This window comes from Myotis davidii, unplaced genomic scaffold, assembly GCF_000327345.1.
Source record: "Myotis davidii unplaced genomic scaffold, ASM32734v1 scaffold499, whole genome shotgun sequence".
Lineage (NCBI taxonomy): Eukaryota > Metazoa > Chordata > Mammalia > Chiroptera > Vespertilionidae > Myotis > Myotis davidii.
Window position 1 is genome coordinate 1,049,420 of NW_006290677.1, and position 20,169 is coordinate 1,069,588.

The 20,169-nt window shown below is 37.5% G+C and overlaps 1 protein-coding gene across 1 annotated transcript in view; it reads right to left on the reverse strand.

Annotated features, from left to right (window-relative positions):
- DLG2 (discs large homolog 2) overlaps positions 1–20,169 on the reverse strand; it is a 1,585,094-nt gene that overhangs the window by 521,081 nt on the left and 1,043,844 nt on the right. The window contains exon 7 of the mRNA XM_006763751.2: positions 1,462–1,631. Within this exon, the coding sequence (XP_006763814.1) occupies positions 1,462–1,631 (170 nt within the window). The remainder of the gene's footprint in view (positions 1–1,461; positions 1,632–20,169) is intronic.

Sequence of the window (20,169 nt, forward strand, 5' to 3'; positions counted from 1 at the left end):
AACTGTTTGTAAAGCTAATAAACAAAGCAGACATTTTGACTCAGGAAGACTGCAATTTAGGACATTCTTTAGAATTAGCACCACCCTGAATAGTTAGAAAATAAACCAGCTTCTTTGTATGTATAGAAATTCTATCCCTAAATAATTAGCTCCAATAGAAATTCCTTCCTTCTATTTATGTAATTATTTCCCTTTACTTTCTCATAAATACCCCCTGCCTTCACCTCATAATTGTAATGCTATTTGGGTTTCTGTCTGAATCAGTGCTTCTAGAAGTATAATACTTTTTGATCTAAAATAAACACTTATTCCCTCTTACTTTGGTTTTTAATTTTTATTTTAACAAGGCCTTGGGTTCATACCTAGTGTTTGGCTCTGGAGTCTGCACTTTTAACCAGCAAGCTCTCGTCCTCATCACATATCAGATATTAGTTAACTACTTAATTCTCATATACCCCATGGTATAGCTCTACCAATATGATATCTATTTGATAATGAGGAGATTGGTCCAATCAATGTCAATCTGCTAGTATATGAAAGAACTAGGTTTTTAAATTTAGTTCTGTTTGGCTCTTCTGATATTTTAAATCCCATCCACTTCAGCCTCCCAGAGAAGATCGGATAGCTATTATTTTCAATAGCATATTGCATTAGAGATAAAATAGATTTTAAAGGAAAGATAAGTGGTTTACTAAAATATTATGGCAACTATCAACTCATACACTTCTAAAATATTAAAACACTTAAGCCAGTTATTAGATTTTTCTAAAATATGTAAAATACTGTTAAACTAATATTGAATGTCATCATTCTGAGAAGCAGAGCTCAAAGGACTATTACTAAAAATTAAAACAATTATTCATCTCACTGTTTATGTGATTTTCCTAGGGTAACTGCAATTACCTCAAGAGAGGTAATTTTTTTGAACATTAAAAAAATACATTTTAACTTATTTTGCCTACTGCAAATATAAAATGTTATTTAGTATTTGGGTATAACAGATTACAGATTGAGTATTACAAAATCAAAATAAATCCATAAGTGTTATAAAAATATAATTGCTACTTCAAAATAGACTATTTCAATTATTATTATCATTGCTACTATTTTTCCAAATGAGACGGTTAACCATTTATATCTGAAAAATTAGGTAGTATTAATATGCCAGTCAAGTCATGATGATCCACTAGGATGTAAAATTTATAGAAAAATATATAAAGTTTGTTGTTATTATTGTTTATAAGGACATTCCTACATAAATGTATTCTTTCCTTGTCTGAGTTCAGATTTAGAGTTTTGATAACCACTTATAATAACCACTATTGCAGGATTCCAGATCTCTTGTTATACACTGAATATTGGAGGATAAAAGAGAGTACATCATAGATGGGTTATAGCATAAACTTTAACAAAATGGTTTGTCACTGGTGTCCTACTATGAGTCATTTATGGTTTGATTACCTTTAGGTCCCTTGAAAAGTTTGATTTCCACAACAGTCTCCAGAATGGGTCGCCTCCTACGCACATACAGCCGAACAATAGACCCTGCCTCTTTGAGGGCCTCCACCGCTTTACTGTGGGAAACCTCTGACACATCCACCTCGTTCACCCGCAAGATACAATCATTGACCCTGAAAGAAAGGAAAAATGCAAAGGTCAAAAGTGTCTAGGAGAATTCTCAAAGAATATCGTTATGCTTTCTAACCTTATGAAGTGGGGGAACAAAGAATGTCAGCAATTTTAAAATGCTTAAATTTGGAAAGAATATTTCAAATAAAGAAAATTTAAAAAAAACAACAACACACACACCTTAAACTCCTGAGCTTTCCTAGCTTCCCCACATTGGCTAGTCAAGTGCCATCCTAAACTCCAGTCCACTCTGACTAGTTCTGCATCTGGTGTGGTGTAGTTAGAAGGACATGCTTTAAGGTCTCTGCCAGTTCCATCATAATTTTAATTGGCTTTAATTGGTTGGACTGAGGGTTTCAGACTTACTACTATGGACTCTAAAGGATACTTTTGAAATTAACCCAGTTATTAATTAATAACAGGAAAGAAGTACAGGGAAGGTTAGATGATAGAGGAAAGCCATTTGTACAACTTTGCCAGAAGACTGCAGTTTAACACTCTCTGGGTCTGTTCCTTGCAGATCGCCGGGGGAAGAGACTGCACAGTAGACACATGCCCAGTATGGTCTGGGTGAAGTGGGATGGTGCTTGCATGTCAATCATATCTGGAAACAAATCATTGGCCACAATAGGCCTGGCTACTGTAAGCGTGAGAATATTGGATATTTAAACTCCAAAACAAAGGAAGTTTACTCTCTTGGCCCACCTGGCCCCCTTCTGGTCCCAGATGTCTGACTGTAGGGGGTGTGCTCCCCTGCATTTGCTCATGTGGCCCACAGCCACGTGGACCCCCCACACAATGGATCAATGGATTACAATTAGTCTCATACTCTGCCAGATTCAGCTCCACCACGGAACAGAAACTCTGGACGCTGGCTTCCAGCTCTATTGAAACCCCAGCTGCACCTTTTCCAGGACTGGTTTAAGGGAAAGGGGACTTGGGAAACCAAGGGATATAATTTCATGCGAATAAAAATATCTCATTCTCCCGTGTGAGTCTTAGATAATTCTTTTTCTCAAGATATTGCAAGAACCCCACTCCCACTAGCATCAGAGAAGTCCCATCCAAGCAATTCTCTGATAACGTAGAGACATAACAAATGTGAGTTTATAAATTACTTTTTTTTTGATTTTTTAGAAAATCTGAAAAATAAAACTACGTAGAAAGAAAACACACACACACACACACACATACACACACATATAAAATAAACCTATTAGTTTATTTGTATTCTGGCAAATTACCTTCTATTTTTTGTTTATTTGTTTGTTTGTTGTTTTTTTCAAATTCATCTCATAATATCATCGGTGTTGAAGTTCAGATTTCACAAAATTCAAAAAGAATCTCAGACAATTCTTGCCCTAGATACTTACTTTGAATGCTAAGAATTATGATAAAGTTTACATTAAACTTTCTTTTTTGCCATTTTCTCATGGGAAAAAATAACTTGACTTTTCCATAAAATATATTATCAATATGAAGAAATGGAAGTTCCAACTGGTTATGTTTTCTGTATAAAACTTTCAGGAATTTGGATAGAGATTAGATATGATCTCAAGTCTTCCTATTTCAGAATTTGGTCTCTTTCCTCTTGAGACCACATACAGTGAGTCCTCACTTAATGTTGTTGATGAGTTCTTCAACTTTAAGTGAAATGACATTAAAAAAAAACACACAATTTTACCATAGACTAATTGATACAAACAAAAGTTAAGTTCCCATAGCATCTCATTATTATAATGAAGTGACATTAAATGAACAACATTGTTTAAGGACCTGCTGTACATATAATGTGATGAGCAGATATATGTATCTTGTGTACATCAATTCATAATTATAACATGGGCTCCGGCTACTGTGGCTCACTTGTTGGGCAAACCGTGGTTGCTGGTTTGATTCCCAGACAGGGCACATGCCTGGGTTGTTGGCTCCACCCATGGTGGGGGGTGTGCAGGAGGCAGCCAATTGATGCTGTGCTCTCACATCGATGTTTCTTTCTCTCTCTCCCCCTCTCCCTTTTTCTCTAGTAATCAATACACTATTCTTTAAAAAAATTATAACATGGTAACAGGAGTATTAAGCAAAAAGTATAGAAAAAAATTTCCTATCATTTTTGTCCATAACTTTTCTATACCTACTTGAGGATCTGAGTTTTTAGAACTCTTATCTCAATGAGAACCCTAAGTGGCCTCAGAATCCTGAAATGGAACATTGCACTAAGATTTAGTGATGTGTTTCATTCTGACAGATGCTATGGCTTTAATAGGTTTACACATACATTTCCACTCTAACTGACTAAAAAATAATTCACAAAAAATTACCAATTAAAATAGTTTTGAGAATGTAGGCACCACGGGTGCCTGGCTCCCTGGAGCAGCTGGTCCTTTGAGAGTAGGTAATTTTGTCATCTCGTGATAATGCAAAAACACTATGTCTACCATCACCCTATGCTCAGAACACTAATCATATCTTAAAATGCTGCTTGCTGTGAAAAGGAGTGGCTGATATATTTAAAAAAATTTGCATGCTGTATCTATTCAAAGAGTAACTTTTTCCTTTTGTATACAGCATAAATCTTAATTGTCAATTGCTGGGATAACAAATCACAGCCTCAATCAGATGGTTTTTCTTGAACCTGTGGATGAAACAGGCATCCTTAGAGCACTGAGAAGAGCACTGGACTAGTCATCAGGGGGCTTGGAGTTGAGTCCTAGCATTGTATCAGCTGTGTGACCATGGTAAATTACTTCATGTCTTTGAACTTCAGCTTCCCACTGAGGAAAGGGGGATAGCCATGCCCAGAGTTAGTGGGAGGAGTAACCATATAGATGACATATATGGATGTATGTGTAAATTGGAACACAAGACACATCTGAGAGTTTTAGCTATTGATAGGTGAGTCACAGTTGCTGTGTTCAAGAATTTGTTAAAAGGTAACTAAGAGGGATATGATTTCCTATTTAAACATTGGGCTCTTTCCTCTTAGGACCACATAGAGTAAGTCCTTACTTAATGCCGATAGGGTCTGCAACTTTAAGTGTAATGACATACGTCAAAACCAATTTTGCCTTATCACTCTGGTCACTTCACTTATTTGCTCACACTTAACTCAGACCAATTATGAAGCACCAATAGTCGTTTTGCAGACAATTACATTTTACTGCCAAGGTACAGTGTTGGTGACGGCATGAACGTGATTCCTATCTGGGTTTGCCTTTTTCTGGAGCCTATGCTGATATCAAGTTATTCAGAATTGATTGTTTTAAAATGAAAAATAAATTGGGAGTGTGGAGAAAGGAATTTATATTCAAACCCGTAAGTAGAAAGGAGAGACTACAACTTCCCCTTCTCCTAATCACTTCAAATAGCATTTGGCCAAAGCTATTGTGCTTAATTTGCTTTCTTTGCCAGTAGTTAACCTTTGAGAGTAAAGCCACCATTTAAATTCATTTTGAAACATGTAAATATATTACTAACTTCAGAAAAATAAATTGTCCCAGTAAGAAGTGTCACCTTTATCATATCTCTGACCCATTGTTTTAGAAAAGCATTTACATACAAATTTCCTCTCTACTCTACCCATGTAATTAAGCTCATAGTTACACTGCTTGCTGTTTCAGACATAAGTCTACAATATTCTTTTTAGAATAGTCCATGAGATTAAAGGATTCATTTTAATCTTTTCCTAGTTTCATTTCTTTTTGATATTCTGATACATCTACTGGCAGAAAATACCTTAGAAACAAAAAGAATATTTCACCATTAATATGTCCATAGAATCGCATCTAAATTTTGCACTAAACAATTTAGTAGTCTGGAACATGATATCGTATCACTGAAAAGTCAAACAATATTTAACAAAGTATTGGTTCCATTTTGAAGATATAATTTAAAATCACATGTAATACATACTTTCTTTCATAGATATTAAAGTATGTTCTGTTGTAAAATAAGATTTGTGATTTTATACATCTTAAGGATGTTAATTTATTTAAAATAATCACTAAATGCTTGTGATTACAAAATTTAAAAATTTCTGTTCTTTATGAATTTAAAATACTGGAAGGATATAGGTTCCTCAAAAACTCAAGAACAGACCTACCATATGACCCAGCAATCCCTCTTATGGGTATCCATTTTCAAAAATTTTGAAAATATTTATTCATGAAGATATATGTACCCCTCTGTTCACTGCAGTATTATTCACAGAAGCCAAGGCAGGAAATCAACCCAAGTGTCCTTCAGTGAACGACTGGATACAGAAGATGTGGTACATACATATAATGGAATACTGCTCAGCCATAGGAAAAGATGAAATACTACCATTTGCAACAACATGGATGGATCTTGAGAGTATCATGCTGAGTCAGACAGAAAAGAACAAGAATCATATGATTTCCCTCATATGTTGGATATAAAATAGAAAGCAACAAATGGACGAACAAAACAAATAACCAAGAACAAAAATACTCATTAACATAGTATAGTGGTTACCAGAGGGAAAGTTGGAGGAGATTGAAGAGGATAAAGGGAATCACATACATGATGATAGGAAACTAAACTTTGAGTGATGAGCACACAATGATATATACAGGTGATGTATTATACCATTGTACAATGTTATAAACAATGTGAACCCAATATATTTAAGAAAAAAATACTGGAAGAAAATATAAGATTCAGCTGTGGTTCTTTGTGAATGTAGAGATGATGGGTATTTTTTTAAAGCATATATAAGGGCCAGGCTAGTGGGCTCAGTGGTTGAGTGTTGACCTATGAACCAGGAGGTCACTGTTCAATTCCCAGCCAGTGTACATGCCCGGGTTGGGTTGCGGGCTTGATCCCCAGTAGGGGGCATGCAGGAGGCAGCTGATTGATGATTCACTCTCATCATTGATGTTTCTATCTCCCTCTCCCTCTCCCTTCTCTCTGAAATCAATAAAAATCAATAAACTATAAAAAAAAGCAAATATAAGGAAAGAAGCCAATGCTTGAGAAGGTGAGAGGGATCCTCCTGAACTCCCAACAATACGTCCTCACAGTCTATGGTTGTCCTTCCCAAGGCTTAATTGTACAATTTTTCCTTAGAGAAGATACTCCAAGTGTCTTTCTAATTCATTCTCCTTTTTGATTAAGTAAGCTCAGACGGATCTTCATTACTTGGCAACCCCCCCCCGCAAAAAAAAAACAACAAAAAAGAGCACTTTACATGTGTTATATTCCTTAGCTCATTCCTATTTTCCTTTTAATACTTTTTTCAAAATTTATTTTGTCTTTTGGGAAGTCATCCCTGGCTCATTTGTCTAGTCCAGTGTTTCTCCAGTAGGTTGCCACTGCAGAATATTAATAGGGATACTAGACTTAGCAAACTAAAATGTAGGACACCCAGTCAATTCAATTTGGATTTCAGATAAAAACAATAATAATTATTATTAAGATAAATACTTTTTTTAGTGTAAGTATGTTTAAGACCTATTTGGAAATACTTATACTAAAAATTACTTGTGTTTGGCTGTTGTACTATATATTTTTTTAAAATATATTTTATTGACTTTTTACAGAGAGGAAGGGAGAGAGATAGAGAGTTAGAAACATCGATGAGAGAGAAACATCGATCAGCTGCCTCCTGCACATCTCCTACTGGGGAAGTACCCGCAACCCAGGTACATGCCCCTGACCGGAATCGAACCTGGGACCTTTCAGTCCGCAGGCCGACGCTCTATCCACTAAGCCAAACCGGTTTCGGCGTTGTACTATATTTATAACAATACTGTATTTATGAAGCACTGAACTCTTTTTAAAAATTGATTTTAGGGAGAGGAAGAGAGAGAGAGAGACAGAGAGAGATATGAATCAGTTGCCTCCTGCATGTGCTCCAATTGGGATTGAACCCACAACCTGGGTATGTATTCTGACCAGGAATTGAACCTGCCAACTTTTGATGTACAGGATGACATTCCAATCAACTGAGCTATACTGGCTAGGGGTAAACTGCTTATTATACTGAACTGTGGTCTTTGGTTTATTCAAATGGCAAAATGCTTGTCACATAGTGGGAGGTATTTGCATTGTGTACTATGTATATATCTTTTAATCTGAGCAGAAACATTAAAAGGTAGATATTGCTTCCTTATTTCTTCAACAGAAACTAAGGCTTAATGAGGCCTATAATGATAGTAAGTGGTAATCTCAAAGTTCATGCACTGTACCATCCACACCTCTCTGGTTTGGTAAAAATAATTTTGGACCATGGCCAATGTGGCTCAGTTGGTTGGGCATCATCCCATGTATCAATAGGTTGCCAGTTTGATTCCCAGTCAAGGGCACATGCCCAGATTGAGGGCTCCATCCCTAGTGGGGGGAGTGGAGGAGGCAGCCAATTGATGGTGTGCTCTCATAGTGATATTTCTCTCCCTCTCCCTTCCTCTCTCTCTAAAAATCAATAAACATTTTTTCTTTAAAAAAAAAAAAAAGGAGCCTTACCAATATGGTTCAGTGGTTGAGCATGGATTCATGGGAGACTACAGCTGTCATACCACATGAGACTATGAATATGCAAGCCATTTTCCAGTACCCATTTCATAACTGAGGCTCTTTTCCTTCAGCAAAGACCAATTGATAGCTACTTCATTCTCCATTTAAAAAACAGGGCTTCTGCTCTTGTCTCTAAATTCTGGGTGAGAGTTACTCAGGTTTATGATCCATAGAAGCTATCTCCTAAAGTGAATATACTGTTTTTCTCTTTCCATTTACCACTTCATTTCCCTTATATAAAATGCTCGTAGGATTCTCTGCAGCTGTCATCTGGGAAAGATCACAGCTTTCCACAAGGGGGGAAGAAATTGCTATTTCAGCATCAGTAATTGGTCTTTTGACACTTTGCCTGAAAAGCAGAGAGGCCAGTAACAAATCTCAAGCCAGGTAAATTAGTGAACACAACATGGGAAAGAGGCAATAGGCCCGGAAATCACTTAGCCCACTAGTCCAATACTCTGTGCACAGACAGGAATGCATGTCAACTTTCATGAAATAAGGCTCTGGTATTTCCCAAATGGATTACTGCTGTAGCTTTCCAGTTAGTTTTCCTGATTCCAAGTTAACTAGTCCATTTCATTCTGACACATGACCCCAGGTCAGCTCCAGCTTCCTAAAGCAACCCTACCATCATCTGATAACTTCCTTTAGCAACCCTACTGTCATTTCCTTTTCTCTCAAATTTCATTAAGAGTTACTTAGCCTATATAAAACAAAAGCTGTGTTTAATTTATCTTCATGTTCTTAGTTTCTTGTACACAGTTGTTACTTAAGAATAATAGTAAATGAGCATCATGGAAGGGTCTCTAAATCTGGCCTCTTTTTATACCTCTCAAACCCCTGCACCAGCCAATCTTCATCCTCACTGTCCTGAGAACATAATGAGCTCATTCCTGGCTCTTTTATTTCATGGTGCTTTCTGCCTGCCAAATGCCCACTCCAAATCAGCCCTATTCAAGCTCAGGGCACACTCCATAGCCTCATAAAGTATTTCCTCATCATTCAACTTATCATTGCCCATGATTCCTGAAGTACAAACAAACACATGGTAGATTCTCATAAATTGGAAACTAATATAGATTTTTTTTAAAAAAAATTAAAAATAGAACTACCATATGATCCATCAATTCCACTTCTGGGTATTTATCTAAAGGATATAGCACACTAATTTAAAAATATATATATATGCAACCCTATGTTCATTGCAGAATTACTTATACTAGCCAAGATATGGAAATAACCTAAGTGTCAATTAATGAGTGGATAGGTAAAGAGGATGTGATATATCATTTGGTACCCCTGCAGAATCTAAAAGTGAGTACTACACATTAAGCGATACATTTTAAAATGCTGAATTTGATTTCCTATTTTTTATACTCAAATCTACTCCAATCCCATACATTTATATGGACCAGCATATATACAATTCCTAGTTATACATTTTCTTATTCTACTTTGATTTGATTTTATAATATTGATGAAACATTTCACTGAAAAGTTGAGCATGGTATGATGGGGATAATACTGAGTTATAAACCAGATGTGAATTCTAATCTTGGTTCTTCCACTTTCCATTCAATTGAGTCTTTTTATTTTCCATCTCTGTGTTTGAGCTTAATGATTTTGAAATTCTCTTCAAGCTCTAGTGTCCTAAGTACAAGGCCAGCCTGGCCACTGTCTATCTCTACTTGGAAGTCTGGAGTGCTCTTCAAATGGAGCATGGAGCCAAATTATCCTTATCTCGACTCCACTGAGCACTCTTTACTTCATTTTTATTTTGTATCAAGGTAAGTCATTCCATCAACAAAAATGGAGAGTTCTCCTCTCTCATCCAACTGTCACCTCTACATATATTTTTTTTAAGATTTAGAGTTTTTCTCTATCCCCACTTATCCTACTTAAGATCTGGCCCTTATTGTTAGTCACCTAGATTCTGGGAAAAAATTTGTAACTAGTCTTTTTGCCTCTAATTTTGCCCCTTATTTATATTTATAATCCATCTTCTAGTTATTGCCAGAACGGTGTTACTATTTATTTCAGTAACACCCAAGTGTGTCCCAAGAAAGGTATGCACACACTTAGAAAAATTATAAAGGCAGTGTTTATTAAAATAGACTTCATTTTCAAAATTGAGCTATGAGCTGTTAAAGTGTGTATACATTTTGGGGACACCCTGTATACCTGATTGCTTTATTCCCCTGTTTAATAGCCTTCAACTGCTCTCCATTTCCTACAGCAGATTTTCCAACATCTTTAACATCTCAACAAAGAAGCTCTTTCTTCAAATCTTACCCAGAAGCCATAATATATATTTATAATTGTTTATATAGAACAAAGACAAAGTTTCTGTGATCTCTGCAGTGATGAGAAAAGGGAATCAGAGCACAGCCTATTGGAAAGCCCTCATATATGATCCCTCCGAGGGCTCTGAGGAATTCTGAGTCCAAGTACCATATATGAATGAGCAGGGGCTAGGGAGCACTGAAAGAATCCCAGGGTGGGCCCCTTCTCCAAGCCAAGTGCCCTGGTGCTGACCTATGTTGCCTGAAGTAGGTATCATTTTCTAATTCACATAAAGCCTTCCTATGGTCCTATGGTCCAATACTCACAGGGCTCTGTGGAATATAGATGGAGTCTACTTCTTTGTTTGTGTGTGTGTGTGTTTTTTTTTAAATAAAGCTCAAAGACCTTCACATAACTCATAAGTCTTTCTACATACAATCTGGTTGCTCTTTACTATCCCAGTCCTGTCTGTTGCTATATCATTACAGTTTCTCTAAACATCATGCAGGTTCATGATCCAGGCCTCTTCTTCTGTCTGGAATGGCCACATCCAGGCCCCACACTTTTGTGAGTACCTCACCAAACTTTTAAAGACTAATGCTCATTCTGAATTCACAGTTTACCAGTAGGATAGAAAACATAAACAATTAAAATTCAGCATAAGTGCAACAGAAAGATAGGCTCTTGCAGAAGCATAAAATGGGAGAACCTTATCTAGTTTAGGGAGGCCAAGGTAAACCTCTTGGGGCAACTGAGGTAGCTGAGATCTGAAAGCCAAAAAGAAGTTAACCAGGGGAATAAGAGAGGGAGAGTTGGCCCAGGGATAGCTTTGTGACTGGTAAGGTGAGGAGCAGAGATCAAGTCTTGAAGGAATGTTAAGGAATTGAATTTAAACTTAAAGGCAACAAACAGTAATTGTAATGTTTACGTTTTAGAAAGAGCTCTCTAGGTAGAGTGTGGAGATGTGGAGACTTAATTAGATTTTTGTGGTGGATTAAGGGCAAAATATGTTAATAGAGGCCATTCTATAATTGTGATAAAAGGTATGGTAATTTGGATTAGATGAGTTGCAGTGGTAATCAAAATAGAGAGAAAGGGACAGATGAGGGGTCTAATAAGAATTTACTAGATATGCTAATGGGTTGGATGTATGAAGTGTGGAATAGGAGGAAACATTTTGCTTAAATGTTTATCTCTAACTATAAAGAGCGAGTCACTTGAGCTGAGAAATTCTATCTTATTCATTTTTGTATCTTTAGTGCCTACTATGGTGCTAGGCACACAGTTGGCACTGAATATATGTTTGATAAATAATTTTACAAGTGAAGAAGTTAGGCTATGATATCTTCACTGACAGTATCCATGTCTTTTCCTCATCCTTCTCAGTGTTTTTTTCCCATGAGAATGTGTATCTTCTCATGTCATCTCACTTATCCTGCCATAAATATAATCAACTCAAAGTTAATCACTCTAAGAAACAGACTATCATTCCCAGGCATATTTGTATTAAAAAAATGATAAAGAGAGGCTTCTGGTCAAGATGGCTGTGTAGGTAAATGCAATTTTTCAACCTCCCACAACTACATCAAATTTACAACTGAACTATAGAACAACCATTCAGAAATGCCTGAAATCTAGGTGAACAGAAGTCCTATAGCTAAAGATATAAACAAGAAGCCACTGTCAGATTGGTAGGAGAGGGTGGAGATACAGAATGGGCAGGTTCTATACCCATGTATGAAAGTTAAACATCAGGATGGATGTCTCAGCTATGGGTGTCCCCCTTGAGGAGACAGGGGTTCCAGCCTCATACCAGGCCCCACAGCCCAGGTTTCCAATGCTGGGAAGAGAAATGCTGAGTTGTGGCTGAGTGAGATGGAAGGCTGCTAAAGTTTCAGGCATTCCTCTTAGAGGAATCACATATTAAATTTCTCAGACTAACTTACTCTGAGCTCTAGTGCTAGGGTGGCAGTTGGAGGGGGGTGGTGTCTTGGATGTCCAGGGAGGAGCTGGATTGTCTGGTATCTGGCGAGGGTTAGAGGGCCAGCTTTCTCCCAGATGGAAGTGCTGGTGGATGCCATTGTTTCATTGCTGGGCCCTCCCCCACAGAGTTGGAAGGTACCATATCTGAGTCTCCATCAGCCTGGCTAACATTGTTAGCTCTGCTGCGGTGAGAGCTCATGCCATCCAACTTGCACAAGTGGCTTTTCCGTACAGTCTATGTTGGCTCATGTTGCAGACTTCCCTGAAATCTCTCAAATGACCAAAAACCCAAATAGGAAGCATCTGACCTGAGAGAGCTCCATATCTGTTGCTAAGCTGCAGCCAGCGTGGGTTCACAGCTGGCCTCTCCTAGGCAACTCCAAGCCCAGCACAAGAAGCAGCCATTTGTAGATTGTTTTGTATCTCATTCCCAGTGGCATTGGGAAGGAAATAGCCACATCTGGCCTTGGCCTGAACCACCTGGTAGGCCCCAGATCCAATACACAGTGGGGATAACTTCAGACCACACCAAACCACACGCAAGCTCCTCCACAAGTGACACACTCAAGGGGTGGACTCAGCGGGAACCAGAGCCCCAGTGCAGTGAGTTCTGTTTTGTGGGGTTGGCCCCTCACAGCCAATGCCCAACAGTGGTTGTAGCCAGTCCTCTCAGCTGATCAGCTTGGTAGTAAATCCCTCCCATTGACATCACTCATTGAGTGTATCAACAGCACTCAAGGCTCAGCTACAACAGGAGGGTACACACAGCTCACACCAGGAACTGCTGGCTTTGGTAATCAGGGAGGCTATGCCGTTGGGCCCTACAGGACATCTATTATATAAGGCCATTCTACCAAGATCAGGAGATGTATTAGCTCTATCTATCTAATACATAGAAATAAACACAGGGAGGAGCCAAAACGAGGAGACAAAGAAACATGTCCCAAATAAAAGAACAGAAAAAAAAAAACTTCAAAAAAAGAACTAAATAAAATGGAGACAAGCAATCTACCAGATCCATAATTAAAAATTTTGCTTATAAGGATGCTTACTGAAATTAGGGGAAGAGCAGATGAACTTAGTAAGAACATCAACAAAGAGATAAGAAACATAAAAACAGAACTAGAAAACGTAAAGAAAAACTGGTCAGAAATGAAGAATACATTTACTTAAATGAAAAATACAGGCAAACAACAGTAGAGTAGATGAAGTGGAGGATCAAACAGCAATTTGGAAGATAAGGAAGCAAAAAACACCGAATTAGAACAGCAAAATTAAAGAAGAATAAAAAAAGTGAGGATAGTGTAAGGAGCCTCTGGAACAACTTCAAGTGTGCCACCATGTGTGTCTTGGGGGTGCTGGAAGAAGAGAGAGAGCAAGAAATTGAAAACCTATTTTCAAGAAATAATGACTGAAAATTCCCCTACCATGGTGAAGGAAATGGACATATAAGTCCAGGAAGCACAATGAGGCCCATAAAAGATGAAGCCAAAGAGGCCCACACCAAGACACATCAAATTTAAAACGGCAAAGGTTAAAGACAAAGAGATAAACTTAAAGGCAGCAAGAGAAAAGCTGTTAGTTATATACAAGAGAGCTTCTATAAAACTGCCAGCTGATTTGTCAACAGAAACATTGCAGGCCAGAAGATATTGGCAAGAAATATTCCAAGTGATGAAAAGCAAGAACCTACAGCCAAGCCATCTTACTAAGAATCTACCTAGCCAAGCTATCACTCAAAACCAAAGGACAGATAAAGAGCTTCCCAGACAAGAAAAAACTCACGAATTTCAACACCACCAAAGCAGTATTACAAGAATGTTAAAGGGTCTTCTTTAAGAAAAAGGAGAGCAAAAAGATAAAATATGAATAATAAAATGACAAATATATATTTATCAACAATGACTTTAAATGAAAATGGATTAAATGTTCCAATCAAAAGACGTATGGTGGCTGAATGAATAAGAAAACAAACACATATGATGTCTATAAGAGACTCACTTCAGATTAAAAGACACACAGAGACTGAAAGTAGAGATGAAAAAATCTATTTCATGAAAATGTAAATAAAAATTTTATAAAGCTGAGGTAGCAATATGTATAACAGCCAAAATAGACTTTAAAACAAAGGTTATAATAAGAAACAAAGAAGGACCCAGCAATTTCATTTCTGGGTATTTATCCAAAGAAACCCAGAACACTAAATTGAGAAGACATATGCATCCATACAGACATTGCAGCACTTTTTACAATAGTCAAGATTGGAAAGCAACCTAAATATACATCAATAAATGAATGAGTAAAGAAGTGGTGTAAATATGCAATGGAATATGACTCAGGTATAAAAAAGAATGAAATCTTGCCATCTGCAGCAACATGTATGAACCTAGAGGGTATTGTACTAAGTGAAATAAATCAGATAGAAAAAGACAAATGCCAGATGATTTCACTTATGTATGGAATCTAAAAAACAAAATAAACAAATAGGCGGAACAGAAACTAACTCATTGATACAGAAAACATTTTGATGTTTGCCAGATGAGAGGACAGTTGCTGGGATAGGTGAAAAAGGTAGACGTATTGAGAAGTACAAATTGATAATCACAGAACAGTACAGCATAGGGAATATAGTCAATAATAATATAATAACTATCTATGGTGTCAGATAGCTGCTGGATTTACTGGTGTGATCATTTCCTAAGTTATATAAACATCTAATTATGGGGTTGGACACCTGAAACTAATATAGTGTTGTAAATCAACTGTAATGAAAAATAAAAAAATGATTTAAAATTAAGAATAAATAAATAAGAATTCCAGTGAGAGGACCAGGTCTTAACAAGAGCAATTGATCACCAATGATCAGAATTCAAATGTCAGTTGAAAGACATATCTAACACACTCACATGAACATTCAACCTATATTTATTGAGCATCTGCTATACAGAGCCAGGTATTATGTAGGCACTGAGGACACAGTGGAGAATGAGTAACGAACCAACAGCCCCTGATGTAGAGGCTTGGGAGGAGAAGATTAAAAGACCCCAAATCGAATTACAGGGTCAGCAGACTATATCATTTACATCGGAGACTTGTTTTAGCTTAAACGCATATTTTAACCTTTAGATTTTATTTTTAATTTCAAGGTTTTTAAAATTACTTTCATGATTAATTATTGGAGTTCAATATTCATAGAAAGGGGAGAACTGAACCATAAGCAAGAATTCAAATATACCATAAGGCAAACTGCTTGTAATCGTGTCCCTTATTTTGAAGTGTTCCTCATTTATGAATATAAAAGTTGTGCCTTAATGTCCCCCATGGGAAGCGTGAAATACCTTATGAGCCAATTGACATTCTGTACACTTCTACTTATGCAGAGCAAGTACATATTATTTTATGATAAGTAATGTAGGCAGTTTATGACATGTAGAAATATTTAAGAGCCCTAACCGGTTTGGCTCAGTGGATAGAGTGACAGCCTGCGGACTGAAGGGCCCCAGGTTTGATTATGGTCAAGGGCATGTACCTTGGTTGCAGGTACATTCCCAGTAGAGGGTGTGTAGGAGGCAGCTGATCGATGTTTCTTTCTCATCAATGTTTCTAACTCTCTATCCCTCTCCCTTCCTCTCTGTAAAAAAATCAATAAAATATATTTAAAAATACTTAAGAAAAAAATTTTCAGCACTTTACAGTTGTAAATATTAAATCTCATGGTGAGTAAATTCATTGGTTGGTATAGGAAACCAGTTTTTAGCATTTGTACATTTCAATAATAAACTTAATTCATTTGATTTTTTGTTTATTGTTCTTCCCTATGAGAATGTAAGTTCTAGAAATGAAATCTTGTTTCTAATTTTCCCTTTTTTAAAAAAATATTGATTTTCAGAGAGGAAGGAAGAGGGAGAGAGAGATAGATACATCAATGATGAGACAGAATCATCTGCCTCAAACTGTGACCTCCTGGTTCATAGGTTGACGCTCAACCAGTGAGCCATGCCGTTTGGACTCTAATTTTCCCTTTTTTATTGCCAGTGTCTGACACAGCTCCTCACACAATAAGGCACCACCATCCACTCCACTTTCCATTTTTCTTTACTTCCCTCATCCTGCGTCTCTAAGCCATCAGCAAGATCAGTTGCTTCTAACTCCAAAATATATTCTGATCCATCCATTTCTCTCCATCCCCACTACAACCACCAAGCCCAAGTTACCATCACTTCTGTCTGGATACACTGGGTCCTGTTCTCTGTACATTCTCTACATCAGGGGTCCTCAAACTACGGCCCACGGGCCACATGCAAATACAAATATTGTATTTGTTCCCATTTTGTTTTTTTACCTCAAAATAAGGTATGTGCAGTGTGCACAGGAATTTGTTCATAGTTTTTTTTTAAACTATAGTCTGGCCCTCCAACGGTCTGAGGGACAGTGAACTGGCCCCCTGTTTAAAAAGTTTGAGGACTCCTGCTCTACAGTACCCAATTTTTAAAAGTTAAGTCAGATGGTGCCACTCACCCCTTGCTTAAGCCCCTCAGGTCCTTCCTATAGTACATAAAGTAAATTCAAGCACCTTAACTGTCTTATCTATCCTACTTGCTCCCACTTCTTCCTGTGTTCTCATCTTTACCTATCTTGCTTTTGTCCCCTTCACACCAGCTATACTGGCCCTACTTCTGTTTCTAATATGTGCCTAACTCAATCCTGCTTTAGGGAACTTGTACTTACTATTACTTCAGCTTTAAAAGGGAATTATACGGATCATTCCCTTATTTTTGCTGGACAAGTTTCTTTTTGTCATTAAGACCTTAACCTTAAATATGACCTCCTCAGAGAGCCTACCTTGATCACTCACTCTGAAGTAGTCACCAGCCACTCCTCTACGTAACTATGCTTCATTCTCTGCATAGCACTTATTACTTGTGCTATGTTGTATATTTGTTTATCTTCTGCCCAGCAGACAAAAACATAGTAAGCTCCTTAGAGCAGAAATGTTGTCTGTCTTGTTGACCATTTTATACTTAATGCCTAGGACAGTGCCATAGCAGGCACTCAATAAATAGTTGAAATGAATGAATGAAAGAATGAATGAAAGGATAAACAAATAAATAATAGTTCTCCCTTAGCTTGGATTGGATTTGTCAACAAGAAGCATTTATAATCTTGCTTCCCAAATTTGAATACTGATAGCTCTAACTTGAAGACTACCTTAAATTCAAACCCATAATTATTAGAACCACTTAATATTGTCAATTCTCTATACAAATGATAATGTTAAATTGCCTGGAGATACTAATTTTTGAGGATAGATAATTAGTGATGCTGTTTCCTGACCTTTTCTGAGATACAATAATCAGCTGTTATTGTTTACATGATTTACATGATTTCATAATACCCATACCCTCATGTCTTTCTAGGCTAATCCGTTCTTCATAAAATAAATTCAAATTAATTTTTGTGATGAAAACTCATGACACATTTTAAAACACTAGACATATTTTGTGATTTTATAACCACAGCTGGAGCTCCCTGGTTTCATGTTTAAACTGGTCTTTAAAAATAGTCCTTGTATTTGTCTCAGTTGTGGAGGTAAAATTCAGGGGCCTGGGGAGGGAGGGCAGCCCAACGGATCAGGGGCACCATGCAGGGCACCTTTGCTCACAGATATCGTCTTGCTTTCTACAAACGGGTTTCATTTGAATTCATAATTTTCTCTTTTAATATACAAAAACGAAACACTGTTGGTATCTGTCATTCATCTGTACAGTATAACTGTTCATGTAGACAACGGGACTTCATTTTGGAGCACGGGTGACCAGGGGACTCTCTGAGAGGTAATTTCATTGAAGATCTTTAAATGAGAGGAGGGCTGAGGTAGTAGGGCAGTAGGGGAGAGTAGCTTCCAGAAGATAAAGGGGATCAGAACGAGATGCAGAAGTAAAACCACACATTTACCAGGACTACTGTGGCAACAAATGTAGGAACCACTGCGAACAGTGTTTATAAAACAGTCTAACAATATTCTGTTTCATTCTTAAAGCCTAGAAATATGCCGGGCAGGTATCCCTTCATTTCCAATAAAAAAAATCTGAGGATTAGACAAGTTAAGTAACTTCCTTAAATTCATGCAGCCGATGAAACAAAGATAAAAATTACACATTAGTTTTATGGCTCCTGGTCTCTTGTTCTTGCCATTTATCACTCCTGCTTATGCTTGGTCTTTCTATTACATTTGTCTGGCTAAACCTCAGTCCTGACTGAACCCAACCATCCATCTTGCTCATTGCCTTTTCTGGAGTAGCTGAACACTGAAGTGCTGGGGGAAATCCACAGATGACAGGAGTTGCCATAAATTCATGATCTCTAAACACCCTGGTCTCTTTGCTATCCCTTGTTCTGCAATGACAATTGCTAAACCCTTCCTTTCCTACACCACTTCCAGAAGATACTCTTGCTTCACACTTCCAAGAATGGAAAAAGAAACCATGTGATGGGAAGTCTCTCAATTTCTTATGCCGATTTGCATACCTAACTACATGCAACCCCATGTTCTCCCCTCTTCCTGTTACAAGGAAGAAAGTGCCCCTTCTGATACCAAAGGCCCATCAATTCACATTTTCTTAAATACTTCACTCAATCATTTATCTCCTACATCTCCTTTATATCCTGCATCTTCAAACTTAGCCTCTCTATTTATCATTCTCTGAATATTCAAACATGCTCTGGTATCTTCTATCTTTTGAAAAGCTTCCCATTGAACTAACATCTCCCCTTGGCTACTGTCTTGTCCCTTTCCTCTTCACAAATCAAGTTTATCAAAAGAGCTGTCTTCATACACTCTCTATTCCTTCCTTCCCAATCTTCCTTTATCCCATTCTAGTTTGAGTCCTCTCATAATGCCCCTTCCAAGACAAATACAGAAAATGTTCCCAAAAAAGTCAGTAAACTGGTTTTAGCCAAAGTTAACATAATTTCCTTACTCCTCATCTCAGTAGATTGCACAACAATGTTGAGGCCAGTTGTTCCTCCCTTCCTAAAGCACTCTTCTGGCTTCTGTGACACTCCTGCTTTTTTTCCTACCACTCTGCTGGCTTGTTTTTAAATCCTCATCTTAGTTCCACTCTAACCTATTGATTTTCATACTTAAAAAAACAAAAGCAAGAACAAAATAACAACATATGTTCGGTTTTGCATGCTTTATGTTGACATCTAATTTTTTCATTATAAATTTAAATAATAACAAAATATATAATTCCTGGCCTATTGTGAATTGTAAAATTTTACTTGAAAGTGTCATATCTTTATTTCAAATGTAGATAGTGGGATGTAAATATATACTGCTTTGAAATCTATGCTCACCAACTTAAAATATAAATTAAGATATTTTTGAGCAGTTGGAAATTTACATTGTTGCTCTTTCTTCCTTGAACTTGTGTTTTATTTCACTTCTGCTCTTATCCTCATATATTTTACTAGAGGCCCGGTGCACAAAAATTTGTGCACTCGGGGGGAAGGGGGGTCCCTCAGCCCGGCCTGTGCCCTCTCGCAGTCTGGGACCCCTCGGGAGATAACGCCCTGCTGGCTTAGGCCTGCTCCCGGGTGGCAGAGGGCAGGCCCAATCCCTAGGTGCAGCTCTTGGTCAGGCTCAGAGCAGGGCCGATTGGGGAATTGGGGTGCCGCCCCCTGTCATTCACAGAGCAGGGCAGATTGGGGGGTTGCAATGCCACCCTCAGTCACGTT